Source organism: Hyla sarda, chromosome 6 (genome assembly GCF_029499605.1).
Source record: "Hyla sarda isolate aHylSar1 chromosome 6, aHylSar1.hap1, whole genome shotgun sequence".
Classification (NCBI taxonomy): Eukaryota; Metazoa; Chordata; class Amphibia; order Anura; family Hylidae; genus Hyla; species Hyla sarda.
Window position 1 is genome coordinate 124,816,392 of NC_079194.1, and position 25,021 is coordinate 124,841,412.

Here is a 25,021-nt window from a genome sequence, read left to right on the forward strand (position 1 = left end):
AAGGCACAGTGTCTTATCTGCTCACGTCTCAGACCACAGTCAAACTGCCGCTCTACAAACGTTGTGCCAATCATGTACACTATATAATTGGTTTATAGGTAGTAGAGCCCCTACTGAGCAGTTTTAATTTACTAAAAATGTTTTTGCTAAGCATATAGTAGAGCGAATGTAGCTTCTACAAAGTCAATAAAGCGAGAAGGTATTTATATCCAAAGTCATCATACAGGAATAATCTAATGAATAGACAAGTGTTGGGCACTTTTCTGTATGTATAGTGATATGGACCATGCTGGTATAACCTGGGTATATACTGTATATAATTATATATGTACAGCTGATATAAGTTATACATCTTCTTGTATATAGTGATATGACCATAATGGTATAATCTGGGTATATACTGTATATAATTATATATGTACAGCTGGTATAAGTTATATATCTTCTTGTATATAGTGATATGGACCATGCTGGTATAACCTGGGTATATACTGTATATAATTATATATGTACAGCTGATATAAGTTATACATCTTCTTGTATATAGTGATATGGACCATGCTGGTATAACCTGGGTATATACTGTATATAATTATATATGTACAGCTGATATAAGTTATACATCTTCTTGTATATAGTGATATGACCATACTGGTATAATCTGGGTATATACTGTATATAATTATATATGTACAGCTGGTATAAGTTATATATCTTCTTGTATATAGTGATATGGACCATGCTGGTATAACCTGGGTATATACTGTATATAATTATATATGTACAGCTGATATAAGTTATACATCTTCTTGTATATAGTGATATGGACCATGCTGGTATAACCTGGGTATATACTGTATATAATTATATATGTACAGCTGGTATAAGTTATACATCTTCTTGTGTATATATATATTGATATGGACCATGCTGGTATAACCTGGGTATCTTCTGTATATAATTATATATGTACAGCTGGTATAAGTTATACATCTTCTTGTGTATATATATATTGATATGGATCATGCTGGTATAACCTGGGTATATTCTGTATATAATTATATATGTACAGCTGGTATAAGTTATATATCTTCTTGTATATGGTGATATGGACCATGCTGGTATAACCTGGGTATCTTCTGTATATAATTATATATGTACAATTGGTATAAGTTATACATCTTCTTGTATATAGTGATATAGACCATGCTGGTATAACCTGGGTATATTCTGTATATAATTATATATGTACAGGTGGTATAAGTTATATATCTTCTTGTATATAGTGATATGGATCATGCTAGTATAACCTTGACATCGTCTGCATATAATTATATTTGTACAGTTCGTATAAGTTATATATCTTCTGGTATACAGTGATATGGACCATGCTGGTATAACCTGGGTATATACTGTATATAATTATATATGTACAGCTGGTATAAGTTATATATCTTCTTGTATATAGTGATAAGGAGCATGCTGGTATAACCTGTGTATATACTGTATATAATTATATATGTACAGTTGGTCTGACTGTAACGGCAGAGGAGAGGTGGATCCGTATGACTGAACTGTACCAGGGAGCGGAGTCTAAGGTGCCACTGGTTTTCACCAGAGCCCACTGAAAAGTGAGATGGACTTGCAGCGGCAGGCATCACCCACGTTGCTACCCCTGGCACAATCTGTCGACACAGGTTGCCCAGGTGATGCTTGGCACAGAAGAAGGTGAAGTCAAGCAAAGCACGGGTCAGGAGGCAGGCAGCAAAGTAGCGTAGTCAGGTCACAAGCCCAAAGTCAGGAGGCAGGCGGCAAAGGAGAAGGGCGAGGCCAGTCCAGGACAGCTGAAAGCTTAGTAGGATATATCTAAAGTCCGTGATGGGAAACAATATATCGGAGAAAAGGTAGACTTGTTCTCTCAAAGAGACATTTCTCAAACTTGGCAAATAAACGATTCTCCCAGAGACGCTGCAGGACTCGGCGGACATGAACACGATGTAGTTCTAAATTGGAAGAGAAAATCATTATATCATCCAGGTAGACTACCACACAGGTATACAAAAGATCACGAAAGATGTCATTAACAAATTCTTGGAAGACTGCGGGCATTACAAAGAACGAAAGGCATAACTAGATACTCAAAATGGCCGTCTCGGGTGTTAAATGCCGTTTTCCACTCATCACCTTCTCGAATGCGAAGTAAATTGTATGCTCCTCGGAGGTCCAATTTAGTGAAGATTCTGGCCCCATGTAGACAATCAAAGAGTTCTGAGATCAGAGGCAAAGGATAGCGATTTTTGATGATGATTTTATTTAGTCCCCAAAAGTCAATGAAAGGATGAAGTGAGACAACTTTTTTCCCAACAAAGAAGAATCCAGCCCCAGCAGGAGAGGAGGATTTTCGGATGAAACCCTTTTGAAGATTTTCATGAATATATTTTTCCATTGCTCGTGTCTCAGGTACTGAAAGCAGATAATTTTTCCTCAGGAGGTGCAGTTCCTGGTTGAAGGTCAATGGGACAATCATAAGGGCGATGTGGTGGGAGAGTCTCTGCTTTTTTTTCACAGAATACATCTGCAAAGTCACAATAAGGGGAAGGAATACTAGACGTAATGGGAGGCGAGGAAACAATCTTCGGCAGAATTTACTCTAGACAGCGACCTTGACAAAAAAGCTCCCCAACGAGAGACCTCTCCTGAATTCCAGTCATATTGAGAAGAGTGAAGCTGTAGCCAAGGAAGTCCCAGAAGAAGTTCAGAAGTACAATGGGGAAGTACTAAGAACTCTTTCTCCTTGTGTAATGATCATACCTGCATGAGGGGAGGTTCCGTGCGAAAAAGGACCTTACACTTCAGGTGCTCCCCGTTAACAGAAGAAATAAACAGAGGCTTGATAAGAGGAGATACTGGTAAACAATGTTTCTTGACCAGGGAGGCATCAATAAAATTTCCAGCAGAACCAGAATCGAGGAAGGCAGTAGCGAGTAGTAAAGACTTCATAGGAGTAAGAAGACAAACAGGCATGGTCAAATGTGGAGGAACTATTGTCACCCAGGGACGCCTCTCCTACGTGCCCTATCTACGAGCGTTTCCCGGATGCTGAGGATGAAGAGTGCACAGGACTAGGAAGTGTTCAGGACTAGCATAATAAAGGCATCAGTTTGCAGTACGTCTATGGGTTCTTTCTTGAGAAGAAAGTCTTATGTGGGTTCTTCTGCAGGTGGAGTGGAAGATGATTGCAGAGGACGTTTAAAAATGGGGGCCAAACGGGAATAACATTGTGACCGGAGTGGTTCCCTCCTCTTGTCTCTCTGAGAACCTTACAGCCAGGTTGTAGCCAGGTTGATGAGATCAGTCAGGGAAGAAGGAAGATCTTGAGCCACCAAAGCGTCCTTGATCCTACAAGAGAGGCCCTTTTCAAATGTAGCGCACAAAGCCTCATTATTCCAGGCCAGTTCAGAGGCCAAGATGTGGAATTGTACTGCATATTCTCCCACCGAAGAATTTCATTGAGAGATATTCAGTAAAGCTGTCTCTGCTGAAAAAGCCTGGGCCGGTTCCTCAAATACGTTACGCAATTCAGCAAGGCCAAGACTTTCCCGGAAAGAAGGCTGATGACAAATGCCACTTTGACTCTTTCAGAGGGAAACTGTTCTGCTTGGAGTTCAAGATGCATGGAACACTGAGTAATGAAGCCTCTACACAACTTCGGATCTCCATCATACTTGGTAGGCAGAGACAAACGAATCTTAGAACCAGCTGAAACAAGAAGAGCAGTAGTTGCTGAGGATCCAGCCGGCAGAGGTTGAGGTTGTTGCGATGCTAAGAGTTGCTGCACCAGTGCAGAAAGCTGAGACATCTGCTGCGCTTGTTGTTCTATCTGCACTGACTGTCGAACCACAATAGTAGAGAGGTCGGCAACACTTGGCAGAGGAACCTGGGCTGGATCCATGGCCGAATCTTACTGTAAAGATCTTACCGTGAAGGCAGAGGAGAGGTGGATCCGCTGTCCTGTGTGGACTATGATTGAACTGTACGAAGGCACAGAGTCTAAGGTGCCGCTGGTTTTCATCAGAGCCCACCGCAAAGCGGGATGGACTTGCAGTGGCAGGCGTCACCCAGGTCGCTACACCTGGCACGATCCGTCCACACAGGTTGCCCAGGTGATGCCTGGCACAGAAGATGGCGAAGTCAGACGAAGCACGGGTCAGGAGGCAGGCAGCAAAGTAGCGTAGTCAGGTCACAGGCACAAAGTCAGGAGGCAGGTGGCAAAAGAGCGTAATCAGGTCACAGGCACAAGGTCAGGAGGCAGGCAGCAAAGGAGCTAGGTCAGGTCACAAGCGAAGGGTCAGGAACACTATATGGCACACACAAGGTAACGCTTTCTCTTAGGCACAAGGCACGAAGATCCAGCACCACACTAGGGAGGTGCTGGACTAATATAGAGTCCGCCCAGTAGGGCACCAATTAAGGGTGTACTGGCCCTTTAAATCTAGCAATGCTGACAGAGGAGCAGAGAGGCTGGGGACAGAGGCAGGTAAGGGGATGCCCGGGGCTCACATGCGGGAGCGCCCCGCATAGCGAGTCCCGGAGCCAAAAGCAGGACAAGAAGGGGCGTGCTCACGGCCGGAGCATTACTCATGGTTACACCCAGCACATGCGTGCGGGTGTGTCCCGCACCACGAGTCCCGGAGGCAGGAAGACCAGAGAGGGGGCAGCGCTCACGGCCAGAATGAATGGATGGCGTGCTACCCCTAACATAAGTTATACATCTTCTTGTATGTAGTGATATGGACCATGCTGGTATAACCTCGGCATCTTTTGTAAATAATTATATATGTACAGCTGGTATAAGTCACATATCTTGTATATAGTGATATGGACCATGCTGGTATAACCTGGGTATATACTGTATATGATTATATATGTACAGCTGGTATAAGTTATACATCTTCTTGTATTTAATTATATATGTACAGCTGGTATCAATTATATATCTTCTTGTATATAGTGATATGGACCATGCTGGAATAACCTGCATATGTTCTAGCATATAATTATATACTTACAGGAGGTACAAGTTATACATCTTATATACATCTACTCAATACAGAGCTATGAACTATTCTGATATAACCTGAGCACCTTTCAGCGTAAGTAATAAGATCCTCCTTTTTACTTTCCATATAAAACAAGCGAATTACATAAAGCAGCAGATGTATAAATTTACCTTGAGCGTCAATTATCTTGTTTGCCGAGGTTGTTATAATAAGAAGAGCAGCATGAAAAGGGTTTCTCCACTCTTGTCAATTGAAAGTCACATTTTCCACATAATACACTAAATGTTACAACCTAGCATGGGAAGTGTTAACAATTCAGTTCACAAAATCTAGGACATTATATATTTTTGCTTGAATTATGCAAATCTTAAAATTCTGCTCATATAACCGGATTATCTCAATACCTGCTCTATAATAAGAGGCAAACCAACACATGTCAGAGGACAGAGCAAATATGTCACATTTATTAAAACGAATGAGGAAAAAAGAAAAAAACAGGAGGAAGGAACAGCGCCTAGCGTAATTCTGTGTGGTAACGGTCCCCAGGTTCCCTTGAGATGATGTTGTGCTCACGTGAGATAACCCTTGGGTTCATGCATATCAACCCAAGGGATCTCGAGCTGCAGCCGGCAAATTTCTGGACTCGTCTCCTCGCGGCACAGGGGAGTCCGGTAACATGAAGACAACTTGTAGAACAGGAATAAGTTCTTTGCACTTGGCGCTGCTCTCTAGCGATCACTTTCAGGTATCAGTCCAGTATATATGTATCAAAAAAACTTTTATTGACACATAAAAAGCAACGGACAGTATGGCAAAACGCATTTCGGGAATAATTTCTCCCTTTTTCAATTGCAAGGAAAGGCTGTCTCTTGCAATTGAAAAAGGGAGAAATTACTTCCGAAACGCGTTTTGCCATTCTGTCAGTTGCTTTTTATTGTTTTAATGTGTCAATAAAAGTTTTTTTAAAATACATACCGTATATACTAGACTGATGCCTGAAAGTGATCGCTAGAGAGCAGTGCAAATAATTTTTTCCTGTTCTACAAGTTGTCTTCACATTTATTAAAAGGCTGTGAAACACAAAGGAGTGGCAGCCCAGAGCGACGAGATATCAGAACAGCGAGAAACAGAAAGTGACTACAGTGGATTGTGGAATCCAATGTGAGATGATGGGGAAGTGGTGCTGGTGTGTCAGACCATTGTATTGTATGCTCCAATATACTGTATTAAAAATACAACCATTACATTACTGAAATTGTAGAGAAAAAGACACTATTTCATTGCAGTCTGTGCAAATTATTTGTCCATGGCGCAACACAGACATCTTTAGAGAGAGTCAAAGGACAGATTACCAACACATTCACTATATCAACCGCAATATCACAGGACTTCAATGCATAGTTGCAATGCTGGAAGTGTCAAACACGTGCGTTAAAGGGGACATTTCACTCTTCACTCTTAAGGGCTCAGGCAGAAGTCTGTGAACTGCACACGATGGGATGGATATTCTACAGAATGGATGATATAAAAAGCATTTAACAACAGCCAGTTCTCATCTTTTTGTTCATTTACCCTCCACCCTTTGCCTGATGTAATTCTCCACTTTGCAACAGGATTACAGTATCAATAGCTGCACATCTTCAGATTATTCTGCCGAATGGTAAGGATTGTGATGTAGAAGCTCTCCAGAATAAGCCTCTGTCTAGGCTATAGGTACAATAAATGGGGTGCTATGGTGGCTCAGTAGAAACAAGCTGCACTTGGCTTTTATGGGTGCATTACTGTGGAAGCCACGAGGTGTATGAGAAATACCTTATCACTTTGTGACGCCAGGGCACCATTATCCTATACATGGTCGGAGGTTGGAGACAGCTTCTCCTGGGCCAGACACGGGGAGTAAAGGAACACACCAACGCCAGGTTACAGATAACTGTCTTTACTGAGCTGGGTGCAGATGGCATTACACATGCAAAGAAACCCCTTTTGAGCCCTGTTGCCTTGCTGGGACTTGTGGTGCTTTCACCAAACGGTTTAATACTGACTTGTAAGATGGGTAGATGAGTCAAGGTAGGTAGGGCTCTGTCAACGAATTAAAGCCTTCTCTGCCGGAGCATGAACTTCCACCATATGGTAGATCCTTGCAGAATGACCAGATGAAGTAGATTTAAGCTAGGCCTTCCCTTAGAGCACACAGCACAACACACCTGAACCTCACTGTGGCTCAGCAGTAGTTAAACTTAGACTCAGACTCTGGCAACTCCTCCCCCCACTACACTACATAGGGGAGACTTTAGTTGCCATTGGCAGGCAGGGTTACATGGGGTTTACAATGCTCTCTCAAGGGTACAGTAACACATGCATAACATATATACAGATAACAACAATAGAATTAATTAGAAAAATACATTACTTCTCAATAAAGTGCAAACATAATTGGTATAACAAGTCTCTGGTGGGCCCAACACCATGTGCTGTAAAGTTGCCCAAAGCAGTCCGAAGCCACAGGACAGCCATTGGTTCTGGGACTCCACATTACTATTACCTGAACCCGGACCATATGGATATAAAAGTCCTAAACAGTATTGCTCAATGGTCTCCAAACTGTGGTCCTCTAGCAAACACAAAACTACAATTTCCAGAATGCTAGGGTAGAAAGCAGAAGAATAGAGTAAAGCAATAGTGTAAAGCATGGGGGCAGATCATGAACCTTTAGCAGGACAGCAAATGTTCTGGGCAAGTGGCGAATAAATGCTGTGAAGAAAGAATGTTTTTAAAATAGAAGTAACAGTCTATTTTTAATCAATCTAATTTATAAATATAAATCAATATTTGGTGCGACTACCCTTCCCTTCAAAAACAGCATCAATTTTACTAGGTACACCTGCACAAAGTTAGCGATGCTGTAGGGTTATAGTCAGGTGCATTATTAACAAATTATACCAAACAGGTGATAATCATCACCTTCATATGTAGGTTAAAAGAGTCATTATCTGAAACAGAAACAGCTGTGTAGGAGATTGAAAACTGGGTAAGGAACAGCCAAACTCCACAACAAAGTTGAAGTTGTGGAAGACACAAGGTAGTTAACCCGTTAAGGACTCAGATATTTTTGGCCTTAAGGACCCAGCAAATTTTCATTTTCGCATTTTTGTTTTTTCCTCCTCCCCTTCTAAAAATTATAACACTTTAAATTTTGCACCTACAGACCCATACCTTGTTTTTTGCAAGGCAGTTGCTAAATTCACTGATGGGCTGGATAGTGATACAATATTAATAGTCTGCAGGCAACGTTAATGGTGGTTCATGGTAAAGGATCTGTAATGTCCGTTTATTTGTTTTTTGTATTTTTCTGTTTGTGTGTATTCATACACTAGTTTGTTCTGAGACGTTTGCTATTCTCTCTGGATTGGGAATGGTTAATGTTCAGAACAAATGAGAACTCGGGTGTGTCTATTTTTACCAGAGTTCGCCTGCATTCTATCTGCTGGTTATTTTGTGCAATAATACTACTATGATGTCTGTTTGTGCTATATAATTCCTAGTCTGCTTGAGAATGCACATTATATTTATCTTGTGTTCACACTGTGAGAATCCTGTCCTGTTCCTCCACATAGTGGAGTTAGGTTTTGAATTTATCCGGTCTTGTATCTTAAAATATATCCTGTTTTGAATCTTGAGAAATATCCTGTCTAGTATCCTGACCAGTGTAGCTCTACGTTGTAGAGTTTGGTTTTCTTGTATCCATTTTTATGAAGTTCATGTTCGTTATCTGTGCCCAGTGTGAACAGTGTCCTATGTTACCTGATCAGTTTAGTGTTTCAGCTTTCAGTTCTTCCGTCCATCCCCTGCATCTCTTGGATTCTGCTGTATTCTTGTTGCATACCTAGTCTTGTTAATTTTATCATGTCTGCCGTTTATCTGATATCTGGTTTATGAACTGTTTGTTAATACATTTCTGCCCTGTGAGTATTTGTATCCTGTCTGGTATATCTGGTTGTCTGGTAGTTTTCAGTTTCTTTTTCTGGCCTGTGACGACTATGTGTATTATTTGATTTTACGCCACTGCCCTGTAGCGCAAGGAGGGTCAGTGTAGGGCTCACTCTCCCTGTTCCCCCATGATCCTTGCAAGATTGGGGCTGCATTTCATATGGAGTTTGGGGATTAGGTCAGGATTAATGATGTCCTCAATGATGAGATTACAGGCAAATACTTACCCATAATGCAATACCATCCAGGAGAAGTTGGATTGGCTCCAAATGTATTCTGCAGCAGGACAGGGACCCCAAACCTACACTGAATATCTAAAAGTATAAATAAACAAGGAGTCCTGGAAGTGATCACATGGACCCTACTGAGCCCTAATCTCAAAATCATCAAGTGTGTCTGGGATTACATGAAGAAGGATTTAACCCCTTAACGACGCAGGACGTAAATGTATGTCCTGGTGACGTGGTACTTAACGCACCAGGACGTACATTTACGTCCTGAGCATAACCGCGGGCATCGGAGCGATGCCGGCATCATGTGCGGCAGGTCCCGGCTGTGGATCGCAGCCAGGGACCCGCCGTAATGGCGGACACCCGCGATCCCGCGGATGTCCGCCATTAACCCCTCAGATGCCGTGATCAATACCGATCATTGCATCTGCAGCATCGCGGTCACTTAACAGGATGATCTGATCACCCGCAGCGCTGCAGCGGCGATCCGATCATCCTGCATGGCAGACAGAGGTCCCCTCACCTGGCTCCGCTGCCTTCCGGGAGTCTTCTACTCTGATCTGCCTTCCCGCAGACCAGAGCAGAAGATGATCGATAACCCTGATCAGTGCAGTGTCCTATACATAGCACTGAACAGGATTAGCAAACGAGGGATTGCTTTAAATAATCTCCTATGGGGACTATTAAAGTGTAAAAATAAAAGTAAAAAAATTAAGTAAAAAAAAATTGAAATGTATGTCCTGGTGACGTGGTACTTAACGCACCAGGACGTACATTTACGTCCTGAGCATAACCGCGGGCATCGGAGCGATGCCGGCATCATGTGCGGCAGGTCCCCCAATAAAAACATAAATTGTCCCATTTTCCCTATTTTACCCCCAAAAAGTGTAAACATTTTTTTTTTATATGCATATTTGGTATCGCCGCGTGCATAAATATCTGAACTAGTAAAATAAAATGTAAATGATCCCGTACGGTGAACGGCGTGAACGTAAAAAAAAAAAAAAATCCAAAATAGCTGCTTTTTTATAACTTTTTATTGCCCAAAAAAATCAAAAAATGTACCGTATATACTCGAGTATAAGCCGAGTTTTTCAGCACGATTTTTCGTGCTGAAAACACCCCCCTCGGCTTATACTCGAGTGAACTCCCCCACCCGCAGTGGTCTTCAACCTGCGGACTTCCAGAGGTTTCAAAACTACAACTCCCAGCAAACCAGGGCAGCCATCGGCTGTCCGGGCTTGATGGGAGTTGTAGTTTTGAAACCTCCGGAGGTCCGCAGGTTGAAGACCACTGCGGCCTTCAACATCATCCAGCCCCCTCTCACCCCCTTTAGTTCTGAGTACTCACCTCCGCTCGGCGCTGGTCCGGTCCTGCAGGGCTGTCCGGTAAGGAGGTGGTCCGGTGAGGAGGTGGTCCGGGCTGCTATCTTCACCGGGGAGGCCTCTTCTAAGCGCTTCGGGCCCGGCCTCAGAATAGTCACGTTGCCTTGACAACGACGCAGATGCGTCGTTGTTAAGGCAACGGCTCTATTCCGGGCCGGAAGCGCGGAGAAGAGGCGCCCCCCGGTGAAGATAGCAGCCCGGACCACCTCCTCACCGGACCACCTCCTTACCGGACAGCCCTGCAGGACCGGACCAGCGCCGAGCGGAGGTGAGTACTCAGAACTAAAGGGGGTGAGAGGGGGCTGGATGATGTTGAAGGCCGCAGTGGTCTTCAACCTGCGGACCTCCGGAGGTTTCAAAACTACAACTCCCAGCAAGCCCGGACAGCCGATGGCTGCCCGGGCTTGCTGGGAGTTGTAGTTTTGAAACCTCTGGAGGTCCGCATGTTGAAGGCCGCAGTGGTCTTCAACCTGCGGACCTCCGGAGGTTTCAAAACTACAACTCCCAGCAAGCCCGGACAGCCGATGGCTGCCCGGGCTTGCTGGGAGTTGTAGTTTTGAAACCTCTGGAGGTCCGCATGTTGAAGGCCGCAGTGGTCTTCAACCTGCGGACCTCCGGAGGTTTCAAAACTACAACTCCCAGCAAGCCCGGACAGCCGATGGCTGCCCGGGCTTGCTGGGAGTTGTAGTTTTGAAACCTCTGGAGGTCCGCAGGTTGAAGACCACTGAGGGCGAATGATGAGAAGAGGATGATGAAGGGGGGGGGGGGGGTGTGGGGATGATGAAGGGGGGTGGGGATGATGAAGGGGGGGGGGTGTGGGATGATGACAAGGGGATGATGAAGGGGGGATGTGTGGGATGATAAGGGGATGTGTGGGATGATGACAAGGGGATGATGAAGGGGGGATGTGTGGGATGATAAGGGGATGTGTGGGATGATGACAAGGGGATGATGAAGGGGGGATGTGTGGGATGATGAAGGGGGGATGTGTGGGATGATGACAAGGGGATGATGAAGGGGGGATGTGTGGGATAAGGGGATGTGTGGGATGATGACAAGGGGATGATGAAGGGGGGATGTGTGGGATAAGGGGATGTGTGGGATGATGACAAGGGGATGATGAAGGGGGGATGTGTGGGATAAGGGGATGTGTGGGATGATGACAAGGGGATGATGAAGGGGGGATGTGTGGGATGATGACAAGGGGATGATGAAGGGGGGATGTGTGGGATGATAAGGGGATGTGTGGGATGATGACAAGGGGATGATGAAGGGGGGATGTGTGGGATGATGACAAGGGGATGATGAGGATGTTAATGACGGGTCTGGATGATGACAGGGGGGGATGAGGTATTTCCCACCCTAGGCTTATACTCGAGTCAATAACTTTTCCTGGGATTTTGGGTTGAAATTAGGGGTCTCAGCTTATACTCGGGTCGGCTTATACTCGAGTATATACGGTAATAAAAGTTTTGTATAAGCAAATATGCTATTAATAAAAAGTACAGATCACGGCACAAAAAATAAGCCCTCATACTGCCGCTTATACGGAAAGATGAAAAAGATATAGGTCTTCAAAATAGGGGGATTTTAAACGTACTAATTTGGTTAAAAAGTTTGCGATTTTTTTTAAGCTCAACAGTAATAGAAAAGTGTATAATCATGGGTATCATTTTAATCGTATTGACCCAGAGAATAAAAAACACATGTCATTTTTACCATAAATTGTACGGCGTGAAAACAAAACCTTCCAAAATTTACTAAATTGTGGTTTTCTTTTTAATTTCCCACACAAATAGTATTTTTTTGGTTGCGCCATACATTTTATGATAAAGTGAGTGATGGCATTACAACGGACAACTGGTCGCGCAAAAAACAAGCCCTCATACTAGTCTGTGGATGAAAATATAAAAGAGTTATGATTTTTGGAAGGGGAGGAGGAAAAAACTAAAACGTAAAAATAAAATTGTCTGAGTCCTTAAGGTCCAAATGGGCTGAGTCCTTAAGGGGTTAAGCAAACCTACATCCACAAAATATCAAAATATCTGTGGTTAGTTCTCCAACCTCCCTGTCAAGTTCCTTCTTGTAAAAGTGAACCTAGAAGAATTGAAGGGGTATTCTGGGATTTTATTTTATTTCACTACAGGGGTTGTAAAGTTAGTGTAGTTCATAATATAGTGTCTGTACCTGTGTTTCATGGTGGTCTCACAATTCTTCGTTGATTTTTGCCCCAAAGTTTATTTTTAACAGCATACAAAATCACTGTCGTCTTAGGTTTTCCCAGGTTGCAGTGCTGCCCGAGATATTACATAACTAGTTAGGTTTTCAGAGGGAGCCTATCTTTGCTTCAATGAGTGGAGCGACCACTGGGTGGAAGGAAGATCATTCTGCAAGAATTGTAGTTTTGCAACAGCTGGAGACACCCTGGTCAGAAAACACTGGTCTATTGCATGGAAAGGATCACAGGTGTGTTACAATGGGTGTGGTGGCTTATGTGTGGGAGGGAAAAAATTGACCTCACACTTACAAACAAGGAATCATGGAACTTGTCGTTTGAGGGAACAAACTCCAACAAGAAATAGCCAGTTCACAAAAAGATAGCCTCAGCATTATGGTAATGTCACAACATAGCCATTTAGCCCCAAAGGCAAGCGTGGATCCTTCCTAAGCATGTCCATTACTGTCTAGCAGGTACGTACTAAAATCACCTTATGATGGATAACCCCTTTAATGCTGTTTGTAAGGCAAAGAATGGTAACACCAAATATAGATTGGATTTAGATTTATCTTTGTTTCTTTCACTTTGCATTTTGTTAATTAAAAAAATTAACTATTAACAATTATATATTTGAAAGCATTCTTACGTTGCAAAAGTGAAAAAAGATTTAAGCAGGTGTAAAAAAAATGCAGCAAAGTTCTGTATATCTGATTGCATTATGAAAATCTGCAATAAGTGTGATTGTACTGATGCTGCTGAAAAAAACTAAAACTGTATTGGCCACTTTTCTTTTTTTCACTTCTACAGTCAGATTATATCTTGGTATAATAGGACCAAGAACTACAAGTCCTGGACATGTTCTGCTGATAATTAATATACATTTAATCTGTGCATGGAAGATAAATGGAGGATCAGGCAACCAGAGCAAATAGATTCAATAACTTTCCACTCATCTGTGAGCGGAGAAAAAAAACTTGGAATGTGGGAGAAAGCAAGCAAGGGCTTTATGGGTGATAATGTAAACATATACGTAGGACACCATTACAGCGGGTCATGGGCCAAGAATGCAAATACATTAAACAATGGAGGAGGGGATCTTAATAGAATGCATAGCAACCTGTTCTCTATATATCAGCATGTCCTATTGAATAAAAGAATTGTTGGATTATTTATTATTTACTGGTTCTCATATACAAAATTATCCATGAAGACCTCTTCACATCACTTCCATCATTAGGTATATGGGACCTGGTGACAGTAGGATCTCCAGCTTAGGTTGACCATACACCCTGCTTACCCATAAGGAAGAAACTTAGCACGGTCCCCTTCAGAACAGGCCTTGCAAGCAAGAAATAGGAGGCATTAGCCATAAGCTGGGATCACACTGCGTTTTGTGTATACATTTAATGTACATGTTTTGAAGTGTATATATGTAAATCTAAACTGGCTTGTATGGTATAATGTAGACAAACAGAATCCTTCCATTTATCTCGTTTTACTAGTTTCCATTTCATTACATTTTTTGCTTTACAGTTGAGTGTAGATTGTGCCTCTCTGTGTTCAGACACAGACTGGTCATAACTTTTGACATGTTTCTACAACATATCAAAAGTTTTTTTGTAAAGAGACAGTGCCCATTCTGTTCATCATGTTTAGAGATATTCTGATGTAGTAGATGCCAGTAGAATACACTAACAGATGTTTTTACAGTGGTCAATAAATGGCCACCAAGCTTTGCACAGATACTATTCATGAATAGTGTTGAGCGGCATAGGCCATATTCGAATTCGCGAATATTCGCGAATATATGGACGAATATTCATCATATATTCGCGAATATTCGCATATTCGTTATATTCTCGTTTTATTTTCGCGTATGCGAAAATACGCGCATGCGAAAATTAGCATATATGGAAATTCGCATATGCGAAAATTAGCATATGTTAATTTTCGTATATGCGAATTTTCGCACGCCAGTCTCACACAGTAGTATTACAGCCTTCTTTACACCACACAAGCTGGAAGCAGAGAGGGGTGATCACTGTGATGTGTACTGTGAAGAAAAAAAAAAAAAAAAAAAAACGAATATTCGTAATTACGAATATATAGCGCTATATTCGCAAAATTCAAGAATTCGCGAATATGCGATATTCGCGAATAATATTCGAATTGCGAATATTCGCGAGCAACACTATTCATGAACCAGGAAGCTAAATAGGAACTAGAGCTATAGTAGCAGACCAGACTAGTAAAATAGGAGAAATTCTGCTGAATGCAAAGTTATATACAGGTGAGACTCGAAAAATTTGAATATTGTACAAAGTTAATTTGTTTCAGTAATGCAACTTAAAAGGTGAAACTAATATATGAGAGAGACTTAGGGCTGGGCGATATGAGGAAAAACGTGTATTACAGTATTTTTTTAAGTGATGGGGGTTTCACGGTATTTAACAGTATCCCCCCCCCCCCATGTGACCTGGGCGCCGCTTCTCTCCCAACAAAATTAATATCGTGAGGGGAAAAAAATCGGTATTCGGTATGAACCGATATACCGCCCAGCCCTAGAGAGACTCATTACATGCAAAGCAAGATAGTTCAAGCTGTGATTTATCATAATTGTGAGGATTATGGCTTACAGCCAAAGCCCCCCCCCCCCCAATTACTATGATTTGGGGAGCCATATCAACTGCTGGTGCTGCTCCACTGAGTTTTATAAAGTCCAGGGTCAACGCATCCGTCTACCAGGAGATTTTGGAGCACTTCATGCTTCCTATCCTTTTAAGTTGTATTAATGAAATACAATGGACAATAATCTAATTTTTCAAGTTTCACCTGTAGTTTATACAGTATTAAAAAAAAACTACCTGAGACCATCAAGTTCAACCTATATCTCTATTGTGTCTCTACCGTGTTGATCCAGAGGATGGCAAAAAACCCTTATGAGGTTAATGCCAATTGCTCCAAATATGGCAACCAGAATAAATACCTGGATCAACGTTCTGTCCCTATAAATATAATATCCATAAGCTGTAATGTTATTACTATGCAAAAATGCATTCAGGCTCCTTTAAATTCTTTTTTGAGTTCACCAATACCACTTTTTGTGGCAGAGTTCCAAAGTCTTACTGCTCTTACAGTAAATAACCCCCATCTTTGCTAATGTAGAAACCTTCTTTCCTCTAGTTGTCGATCTCTGTACTGCCCCCTAATATACTTATATATAATTATTAGGTTGCCCCTAAGGCTGGGTTCCCACCCTGTTTGGGACATACAGCAGGCAGATGTCAAAACTGCGCTTGCTGTCCCTGACGGACCAGAGCCATACCCCATTCCTTCCCCATTCCTTTCAAGTCAGCTAGTGACTCCAGTCAGCTTATTTTCCCACTGTATTTGGTTTTTGAACCGGATCAAGAAGTTCAGTAGACCACAGTTTCATAAAACAGATACCATAGGAAAATGAGCCAACCGGAGTCACTAGCTGACGAATGAGGTTCTGATAATGTTATTGAGTACTGTAGTCCTCCCATTTCCCTTATTATTCTGGTTGTCCGTCTTTGAACCCTCTCCGGCTCCACTAGGTCTCTTGTACGTTGGTGCCCAGAACATGTCTGCCATGAGTAATGTACAAGTATCTCTACATAGCAGCACTTCTTTGTATTTCATGACCCCTTCCATCATTTGTAGAACATAAACTATTCTCTCGTATTGTATTACAACAATTATTCTGCAGATCTAATGAATGTTGTCAGGTGTAAGAGAACTTCAGAGGACACTTTGCTGCTGGGTAGGTGCCAATTTAAGTCACACATAGAGACTCCTGGGACTCACAGGCCATTTACACTGCACTGTACCCTTTGACAGCATCACATGTCCTATGAGGAAAACCAGAATGGATTCCACTTCTATTTAAATATAAGGTGCTAGTCTACAATGTGGCATCCATGCCTTAGAAAGTTTGGTTGTAACTAGTGTGGTTACCATTTCAACAGCCACAATGATCCTTTCAAAATTGCTATTCTGCCAAGGCTGCGTCAATTCTGCTCTAAACTCATTTTGTCAGGAAAAATAGTCTCATTGACTCTTATGGGCTTTTATATTCCACCAGAAGAATGAACATGTTCCATCTTCAGGCTGAATACAATTCAGCATCTTCAAAAATTTGTCAGTGTGAACAGAGCAGTGAAAAGACCAGTAAAAAATAGAATTTTCATTCAAGGCAAAATTGGCGCTCAATATTGGTGCAGAATTACACATACACATCAGTTCCTAAGTGTGACCATACCCTACGGATATGTTCACACAAAAATTCTGCACGAGTCTTCAGCACGAATATTACACATATTTCAATGGGATACTGCTGCTCTGTTCACAAGGTATGATTTCCGTGGCAGCAACATCTGCTGAGGAAATCCTGATTCCGGCATCTGCAAGGAAATGCATTGCTGTCTATGAGACGATGCACTTCTGAGCAGTCTATGTTTTACTGGCACTCCGGTATCTGTGGAATGTCCGCACAAAAAATTCCACCATGTGATCATAGCTATAGGGTCCCAGCACGTAGCATAATTTCCTCACTAAAATTCTTCTACTTCTTCATGCGAATACTATGGCACACAAGTAATTTGAAGCAGTGAAAGCAGATAGGACATTCTACAAAATAGGAAAGTTGGAGGATTACACAAATGTTGCCATCTTTACAGCTTAAGGGTACGTTCCCACACGGCGTATTTTGCTGCGTATTTGCTGCGTATTTGGTGCTGCGTATTTTCCTACCCATTGACTTCAACAGAGAAAATAAAATACGCAGCAGCAAATACGCAGCAAATACGCCGTGTGGGAATGTACCCTAAAAAGGACATAATGACCCAGCTTTGAACAGGGAGGTATATTGAATATTGTACAATATGAAAGAGAAATGATTTTGTGCCTGCCAGCACTCCCTCTGGCCTGGTGTTGAGGCCAGAGGAAGTGTCGGCAGGCACAAAATCGTGATCACCTCCTATCTGTACACCTCCGCCTCTGTAGGTCTATCTCTGTCCCCTACATGTGAGTAACTGTTAATAAAAGAAGAAGTTGCAGTACCGGTGAGTGCGACATCATTTCTTTTTCATATTGTATTGGATTGGACTTGCTATTCTGGTTGTCAGCACCACATATCACTACAAGATATAGGATACCTAACCAGTGGAGGGAAGTGTTGTGCCCTGATTAGGGAAATGGCGGATTACTCTACACCTGTGTTATATTGAATATTAGTTTTGAATACAGATGTGAGGGCTTCAACCAGGTAAATCACAATTCAGGTGTATGGGGAAACTGGATGAAAAGCCTATTGGGAGCAATATTAAAGTCTAACATATTCACTCAGCTTTTCCAAAAATAGACAGGGGGTGCCCTATGGCATCAACTTATATATCATCTCAATTAGAGAAGTACTGAGTACAGGCCTCTTTCACACAAATGTATTTTAAATCTGTATTATGTCTGTTATGTCTGTATTATGTCTGTTATGTCTGTAATTCGGGGCTATTCACATGGCTGTAAAAAATGAGCGTATTTTTAAATTGCAGCATGTGCTACTTTCATCCATTTTGCAGATTGAGCATGTTCCAGCTGCAAAATGGACGAAGAAGCACATGTTGTGGGGATGGAGTGTGATTAAAATACGCATGTAACTTTATTTGATCCAGATTTCATCAATATTTACCTTTTTTTTGTCATCCATTTTTCAAAGTGTAATAAAATTTCCTGCGTTCGTCAGTATTTACTGTACAGATGGGATGCTGATACAATGCTGATGGCACTTCATCTGAAACACATCTGTACTACAGGTATATTTCCATACACTTGTGTGAAAACGGCCATAAGAAGAGAAAAAAAAAACCTCCAATACGTAGGTAACCAAGCAAAGTAGTACTGTACAATGGAGGAATACAGGCCAAAGCTTGATCGGTTTATCATTGGGAGAGGACCCCTTAGATATTGTTATTACACTTAGAATTTCCCTGAACTTTCATCAGAGGAGAGAATTCCTGCACAAGAGAATGGCTCACAATCCCAAAATACCAGCTGCACAATGTATTCCGACAAGGTCCAAATAATCCCACCTCACACCTATCTTGGCTACATGATGCCGGTTCCAGAACTATTACCTGCCATTTGCTGAAGCTGGAAGCACCAAAAACTCTGACCTCATTCAGACAAAGCATAAAAGCCTCTAAGCAGTTATATTTATAAAGATGTAGCAGAGCTGAATCTATCACTATACTAATACTTTTTTGGAATCCTAACTCCCAGCACTACATAGGCTTCCTTTTACCTTGGCCAAACATTCACTTACCTACCTATCAGGTAACTACCCTGGCCAAAACAGAAAGTCTTTTACCATGTGACACCAAGCACTTTACCTGCTAGCCACCCTTCTAGGTATGTAGTTAATTCTCAGGTAGGGTAGTGTGTGTCATTGGTTGATCTTCTGCAGTCACATGAAAATCAGATAATAATTCATGATACCACTAAATGTTGTGTAGATATATAAGCTCTACAACATCTGCACAATAAATAGACATTATATTGTACATACATGCATCAAGTACAACTACAAGTCCCATCAGACAGTCCACAAGTGCTCAGATAGCTAAGCTGGTGGCAATGGAGATGCTGTAACTTGGCAGTAATGCCTTGTCTGCTACCAACTAGTTGGCATAGAGTGCAGACTGACATTCATCCATATAAAGTAGTTCAGTACCTTTACTCCAGTTTAATGCCCTAATAAAAATCCATCAGAGGAGAGAAGAGAGATCCACTCACCAAAATCTGAGTGCAGATCCTTCCTGAGCCCACAGAGCATGTCTGCTGGAGAGACGCACACACCACACAGCCCGTGCCTGCTGCTCTGCCTCCAGCTCTGTTCCCACTGTCACATCCCACATAGCAGTGCAGACTCCATGCTCCGCAATGATTGGATGGCACAGGGCAGCTACATTTTTCATAGCAATATACAAAATCTTAAGATTTATGAGCTATCGGACCACTGGGGGGCAATATGTTCGATGCCAACCAGGACACAATCTCCACAACTCATATAGGGTTTCCACATTACTATGTATATTGGGCACTCAGATTTCCTACCAAAGGACAAACATTTACATACTGCCTAAATTGCTTCTTGTGTGCCGAACACAGGACTGCAAGCTGGTGGTGGAGGGTTATAGCGGCATGGTGCCACTCTCAGGATTCATTAACAAAACAGCGCCACTCTTATCTATAGGCTTTATTTGGTATTGTAGCTTAATTTATTCAAAATGTTTCTTTCTTCGAAAGGAGTCATCCAATTTAGTATTTTTTAACCCCTTAAAGGCGTACTCCGCCCCTAGACATCTTATCCCCTATCCAAAGGATAGGGGATAAGATGTCAGATCGCCACGGTCCTGCTGCTGGGGAGCCCTGGGATCCCTGCTGCGGCACCGCGCTATCATTACAGCACAGAGCGAGTTCGCTCTGTGCGTAAAGACGGGCGATACGGGGGACGGAGCAGCGTGATGTCATGGCTCCGCCCCTCGTGACATCACGGCCCGTCCTCTTAATGCAAGTCTATGGGAGGGGGCGTGACGACTGCCACACCCCCTCCCATAGACTTGTATTGAAAGGGGCGGGCCGTGACATCACTAGGGGCGGAGCCGTGACGTAACAATCCTCCGGCCCCTGTACTGCCCGTCATTACGTGCAGAGCGAACTCGCTCTGTGCTGTAATGAGAGCGCGATGCCGCAGCGGGGATCCCAGGGCTCCCCAGCAGCGGGACCCCGGCGATCCGACATCTTATCCCCTATCCTTTGCATAGGGGATAAGTTATCTAGGGGCGGAGTACCCCTTTAAGGACCCGGGGTTTTTCCATTTTTGCATTTTCATTTTTTCCTCCATGCCTTAAACCCCTTAAGGACGCAGCCCTTTTTCACCTTAAGGACTGAGCCCTTTTTCGCAATTCTGATCACCGTCACTTTACGAATTAATAACGCGAAAGCGCTTTTACCGAATATTCTGTTTCTGAGATAGTTTTTTCGTGACATATTCTACTTTATTTTGGTGTTAAATTTTCGGCGTTACTTGCATCCTTTTTTGGTGAAAAATCCCCAAATTTCATGAAAATTTTGCATTTTTCTAACTTTGAAGCTCTCTACTTGTAAGGAAAATGGATATTCCAAATAAATTTATTTTTCTTCACAAATACAATATGTCCACTTTATGTTGGCATCATAAAATGGACATATTTTTGCTTTTTGAAAAAATTTGAGGGCTTCAAAGTAGAGCAGCAATTTTCAAAAATGTCATGAAAATTGCTAAATCTGAAGGGACAGATGTTACAGAACTACAACTCCCAGCATGCCTGGGCAGTCGAGGCATGCTGAGAGTTGTAGTTTGGCAACATCTGGAGGGCTACCGTTTGGGCACCACTGTAACAGTGGTCTCCAAACTGTGACCCTCCAGATGTTGCAAAACTACAACTCCCAGCAGGCTCCAGCGAAGATCCCAGGTCCCCAGGCATCTTCTCCTGCAGGTACGGCCTCCATCTTCTTCCCAGATCCCCTGAACATCCAGGGGCGGGCAGAACGGGGGGTTGCCATGGCAACCCCCTGTCCTGCGCTGCCATTGGTCAGAAAACTCCGTTCTGCTAATGGCAGGGGATAGGAGGAGATCGCAGCTTTGCGACCTCACGCCTATCCCTTAGGCTGATCGGGGCTGTTGCTGACAGCTCCGATCAGCCCTATTTTCCGGGTGATCGGCTCACCAGAGACCCGATCAGCCCGGAATTGGAGAAAATCGCATGTCTGAATTGACATGCGATTTTCTCCGATCGCCTGGGCGATGTGCCGGGGTGCCTGCTGAATGATTTCAGCAGGCATTCGGCTCCGGTCCCCAACCGGCTAGCGGTGTCCTGAAGAGGTTAAAAAATCATAACTCTCAATTTTGCACCTAAAAATCCATATGATGGCTTATTTTTTGTGCCACCAATTCTACTTTGTAATGACGTCAGTCATTTTACCCAAATATCTAAGGCGAAACGGAAAAAAAATCATTGTGAGACAAAATTGAAAAAAGGGCAAATTTTTGGCGCCGTTATCTGAAGTTTTTAGCGGTACCATTTTTGCATTGATAGGACTTATTGATCGCTTTTTATTCATTTTTTCATGATATAAAAAGTGACCAAAGATGCACTATTTTGGATTTTGGAATTTTTTGCACGTACGCCATTGACTGTGCGGTTTAATTAACTATATATTTTTATAATTCGGACATTTCCGCACGTGGCGATACCATATATGTTTGTTTTTATTTTTATTTACACTGTTTTTTTTTTTTATGGGAAAAGGGGGTTGATTCAAACTTTTAATAGGGGAGGGGTTAAATGATCTTTCTTCACTTTTTTTTTGCAGTGTTATAGCTCCCATAGGGGGCTATGACACTGCACACACTGATCTTTTACATTGATCAGTGGTTTCTCATAAGAAACCACTGATCGATGATTCTGCCACTTGACTGCTCATGCCTGGATTTCGGGCACTGAGCGGTCATTCGGCGATCGGACAGCGAGGAGGCAGGTAGGGATCCTCCGGCTGTCTTGTAAGCTGTTCGGGATGCCGCGATTTCGCTGCGGCTATCCCGAACAGCTCCCTGAGCTTACCGGCATGCTTTCACTTTAGACGCGGCGTTCAACTTTGAACGCCGCGTCTAAAGGGTTAATAGCGTGCTTGATCAATGCCGCGCGCTATTAGCCACGGGTCCCGGTCGTTGTTAGAGGCCGGGTCTGACCCGCGGGTTATAGATCGGGAGCGGACTCATGACGTACGCGTACATCATGGGTCCTTAAGAGGTTAAATAAATCATAAACTTAAATTCATGAAAATGCACCTATTCTCTGCTCTGCTGGAATGTCATATAACCTGTTATGATACGTACCCTTTTAGTGACATATCATATATATATAATTAGGAATCACATGCCTATTTAGGCAACTTATATATCTGTTGTCCCTGCATGGAAAACTGCTGACATCACAGTTCATGTGACATGCTGGCAGGGCTGTGCATGACACAGTTTTTGAGAGTGATGTGGGTAGTGAATAATTTAATTCTATATATTAAAAAAACTAAAAATGTGTGTGTGTGTATATATATTAATTATGTATGTATGAATTATTATCATTAATGCAGTAATTACCTTTTTTTATAATAATAACAACGATAATAATAATAATCTGGACTACTCATGGGGTACTCCGGTGAAATTTTTTTTTTTTTTTTAAATCAACTGGTGCCAGAAAGTTAAACAGATTTGTATATTACTTCTATTAAAAAATCTTAATCCTTCCTATACTTATTAGCTGCTGAATACTACAGCGGAAATTCTTTTCTTTTTGAAACACAGAGCTGTCTGCTGACATCACGAGCACAGTGCTCTCTGCTGACATCTCTGTCCATTTTAGGAACTGTCCAGAGCAGCATATGTTTTCTATGGGGATTTCCTTTTACTCTGGACAGTTCCTAAAATGGACAGAGATGCCAGCAGAGAGCACTGTGCTCATGATGTCAGCAGAGAGCTCTGTGTTTCAAACGGAAAATAATTTCCACTGTAGTATTCAGTAGCTAATAGGGAAGGAAGGATTAAGATTTTTTAATAGAAGTAATTTACAAATCTGTTTAACTTTCTGGCACCAGTTTATTTAAAAAAAAAAAAAAAGTTTTTCACCGAAGTACCCCTTTAAGGCTGGACTACCCATTTAGGGCTAGGTTTAATAATAATAATAATAATAATAATAATAATAATAATAATAATAACAACAACAACAATATATAGGTTTACACTAGGGTCGGAGCTTCATTTGTGATTTCCATCACAGACTTTTTTTTTCCTGCCAGAAAAAAAGCTTCATGCTCTAGTGCACAATGGACACCAATGGGTCCCAAGGAATCACATTGACTTTGAATGGGGTCAATCTGATTTTGATTATTTTGCAGGATTTAACCCCTTAAGGACACAGCTCATTTTCACCTTAAGGACGGAGCCATTTTTTGCAAATCTGATAACTGTCACTTTATGCATTAAAGGGGATTTTTTATTTTATTTTTTTAGATCAACTGGCTCCAGAAAGTTAAACAGATTTGTAAATTACTTCTATTAAAAAATCTTAATCCTTCCAATAAATATCAGCTACTGAAATTGAGTTGTTCTTATCTGTCTGGAAACAGTGCTCTCTGCTGACATCTCTGCTTGTCTCGGGAACTGCACAGAGCAGAATAGGTTTGCTATGGGGATTTGCTTCTACTCTAGACAGTTCCCGAGACAGGTGTCATCAGAGAGCACTTAGACAGAAAAGAACAACTCAACTTCAGCAGCTCATAAGTACTGAAAGGATGAAGATTTTTTAATAGAAGTAATTTACAAATCGGTTTAACTTTCTGGAGCCAGTTGAGATAGATATATATATATATATATATATATATATATATATATATATATATATAAAAAAGTTTTTTACTGGATAACCCCTTTAATAACTCTAAGATGCTTTTACCGATTATTCTGATTCCGAGATTGTTTTTTCGTGACATATTCTACTTTAACATAGCAGTAAATTTTTTGTCGTTACTTGCATCATTTCTTGGTGAAAAATCCCCAAATTTCATGAAAATTTTGAACATTTTGCATTTTTCTAACTTTGAAGCTCTCTGCTTGTAAGGAAATGAATATTCCAAATAAATTTTATATTGATTCACAAATACAATATGTCTACTTTATGTTGGCATCATAAAATTGACCTATTTTTACTTTTTGAAGTCATTAGAGGGCTTCAAAGTACAGCAGCAATTTTCAACATTTTCATGAACATTTCAAAATCTGAAGGGACAGATGTTACAGAACTACAACTCCCAGCATGCCTGGGCAGTCTAGGCATGCTGAGAGTTGTAGTGTTGCAACATCTGGAGGGCTACCGTTTGGGCACCACTGTATAGTGGTCTCCAAACTGTGACCCTCCAAATGTTGCAAAACTACAACTCCCAGCATGCCCATACAGCCTTTGGCTGGCTGGGCATGCTGGGAGTTGCAAATTGGCAACCACTAGAAGGCAGCAGTAAATATCGCTT

General features: G+C 42.0%; 1 protein-coding gene across 7 annotated transcripts in view; it reads right to left on the reverse strand.

Annotated features, from left to right (window-relative positions):
• Positions 1–25,021, reverse strand: part of GRIP2 (glutamate receptor interacting protein 2) — a 528,084-nt gene that overhangs the window by 95,219 nt on the left and 407,844 nt on the right. The window contains exon 1 of one of the 7 annotated variants that reach the window (XM_056524929.1): positions 19,691–19,763. The exons of the other annotated variants lie outside the window; for them this stretch is intronic. Coding sequence (XP_056380904.1) covers positions 19,691–19,730 — 40 coding nt within the window. The 5' untranslated portion in view covers positions 19,731–19,763. Of the gene's footprint in view, positions 1–19,690; positions 19,764–25,021 lie in introns of those variants that run through there. 7 annotated transcript variants of the gene reach the window in all.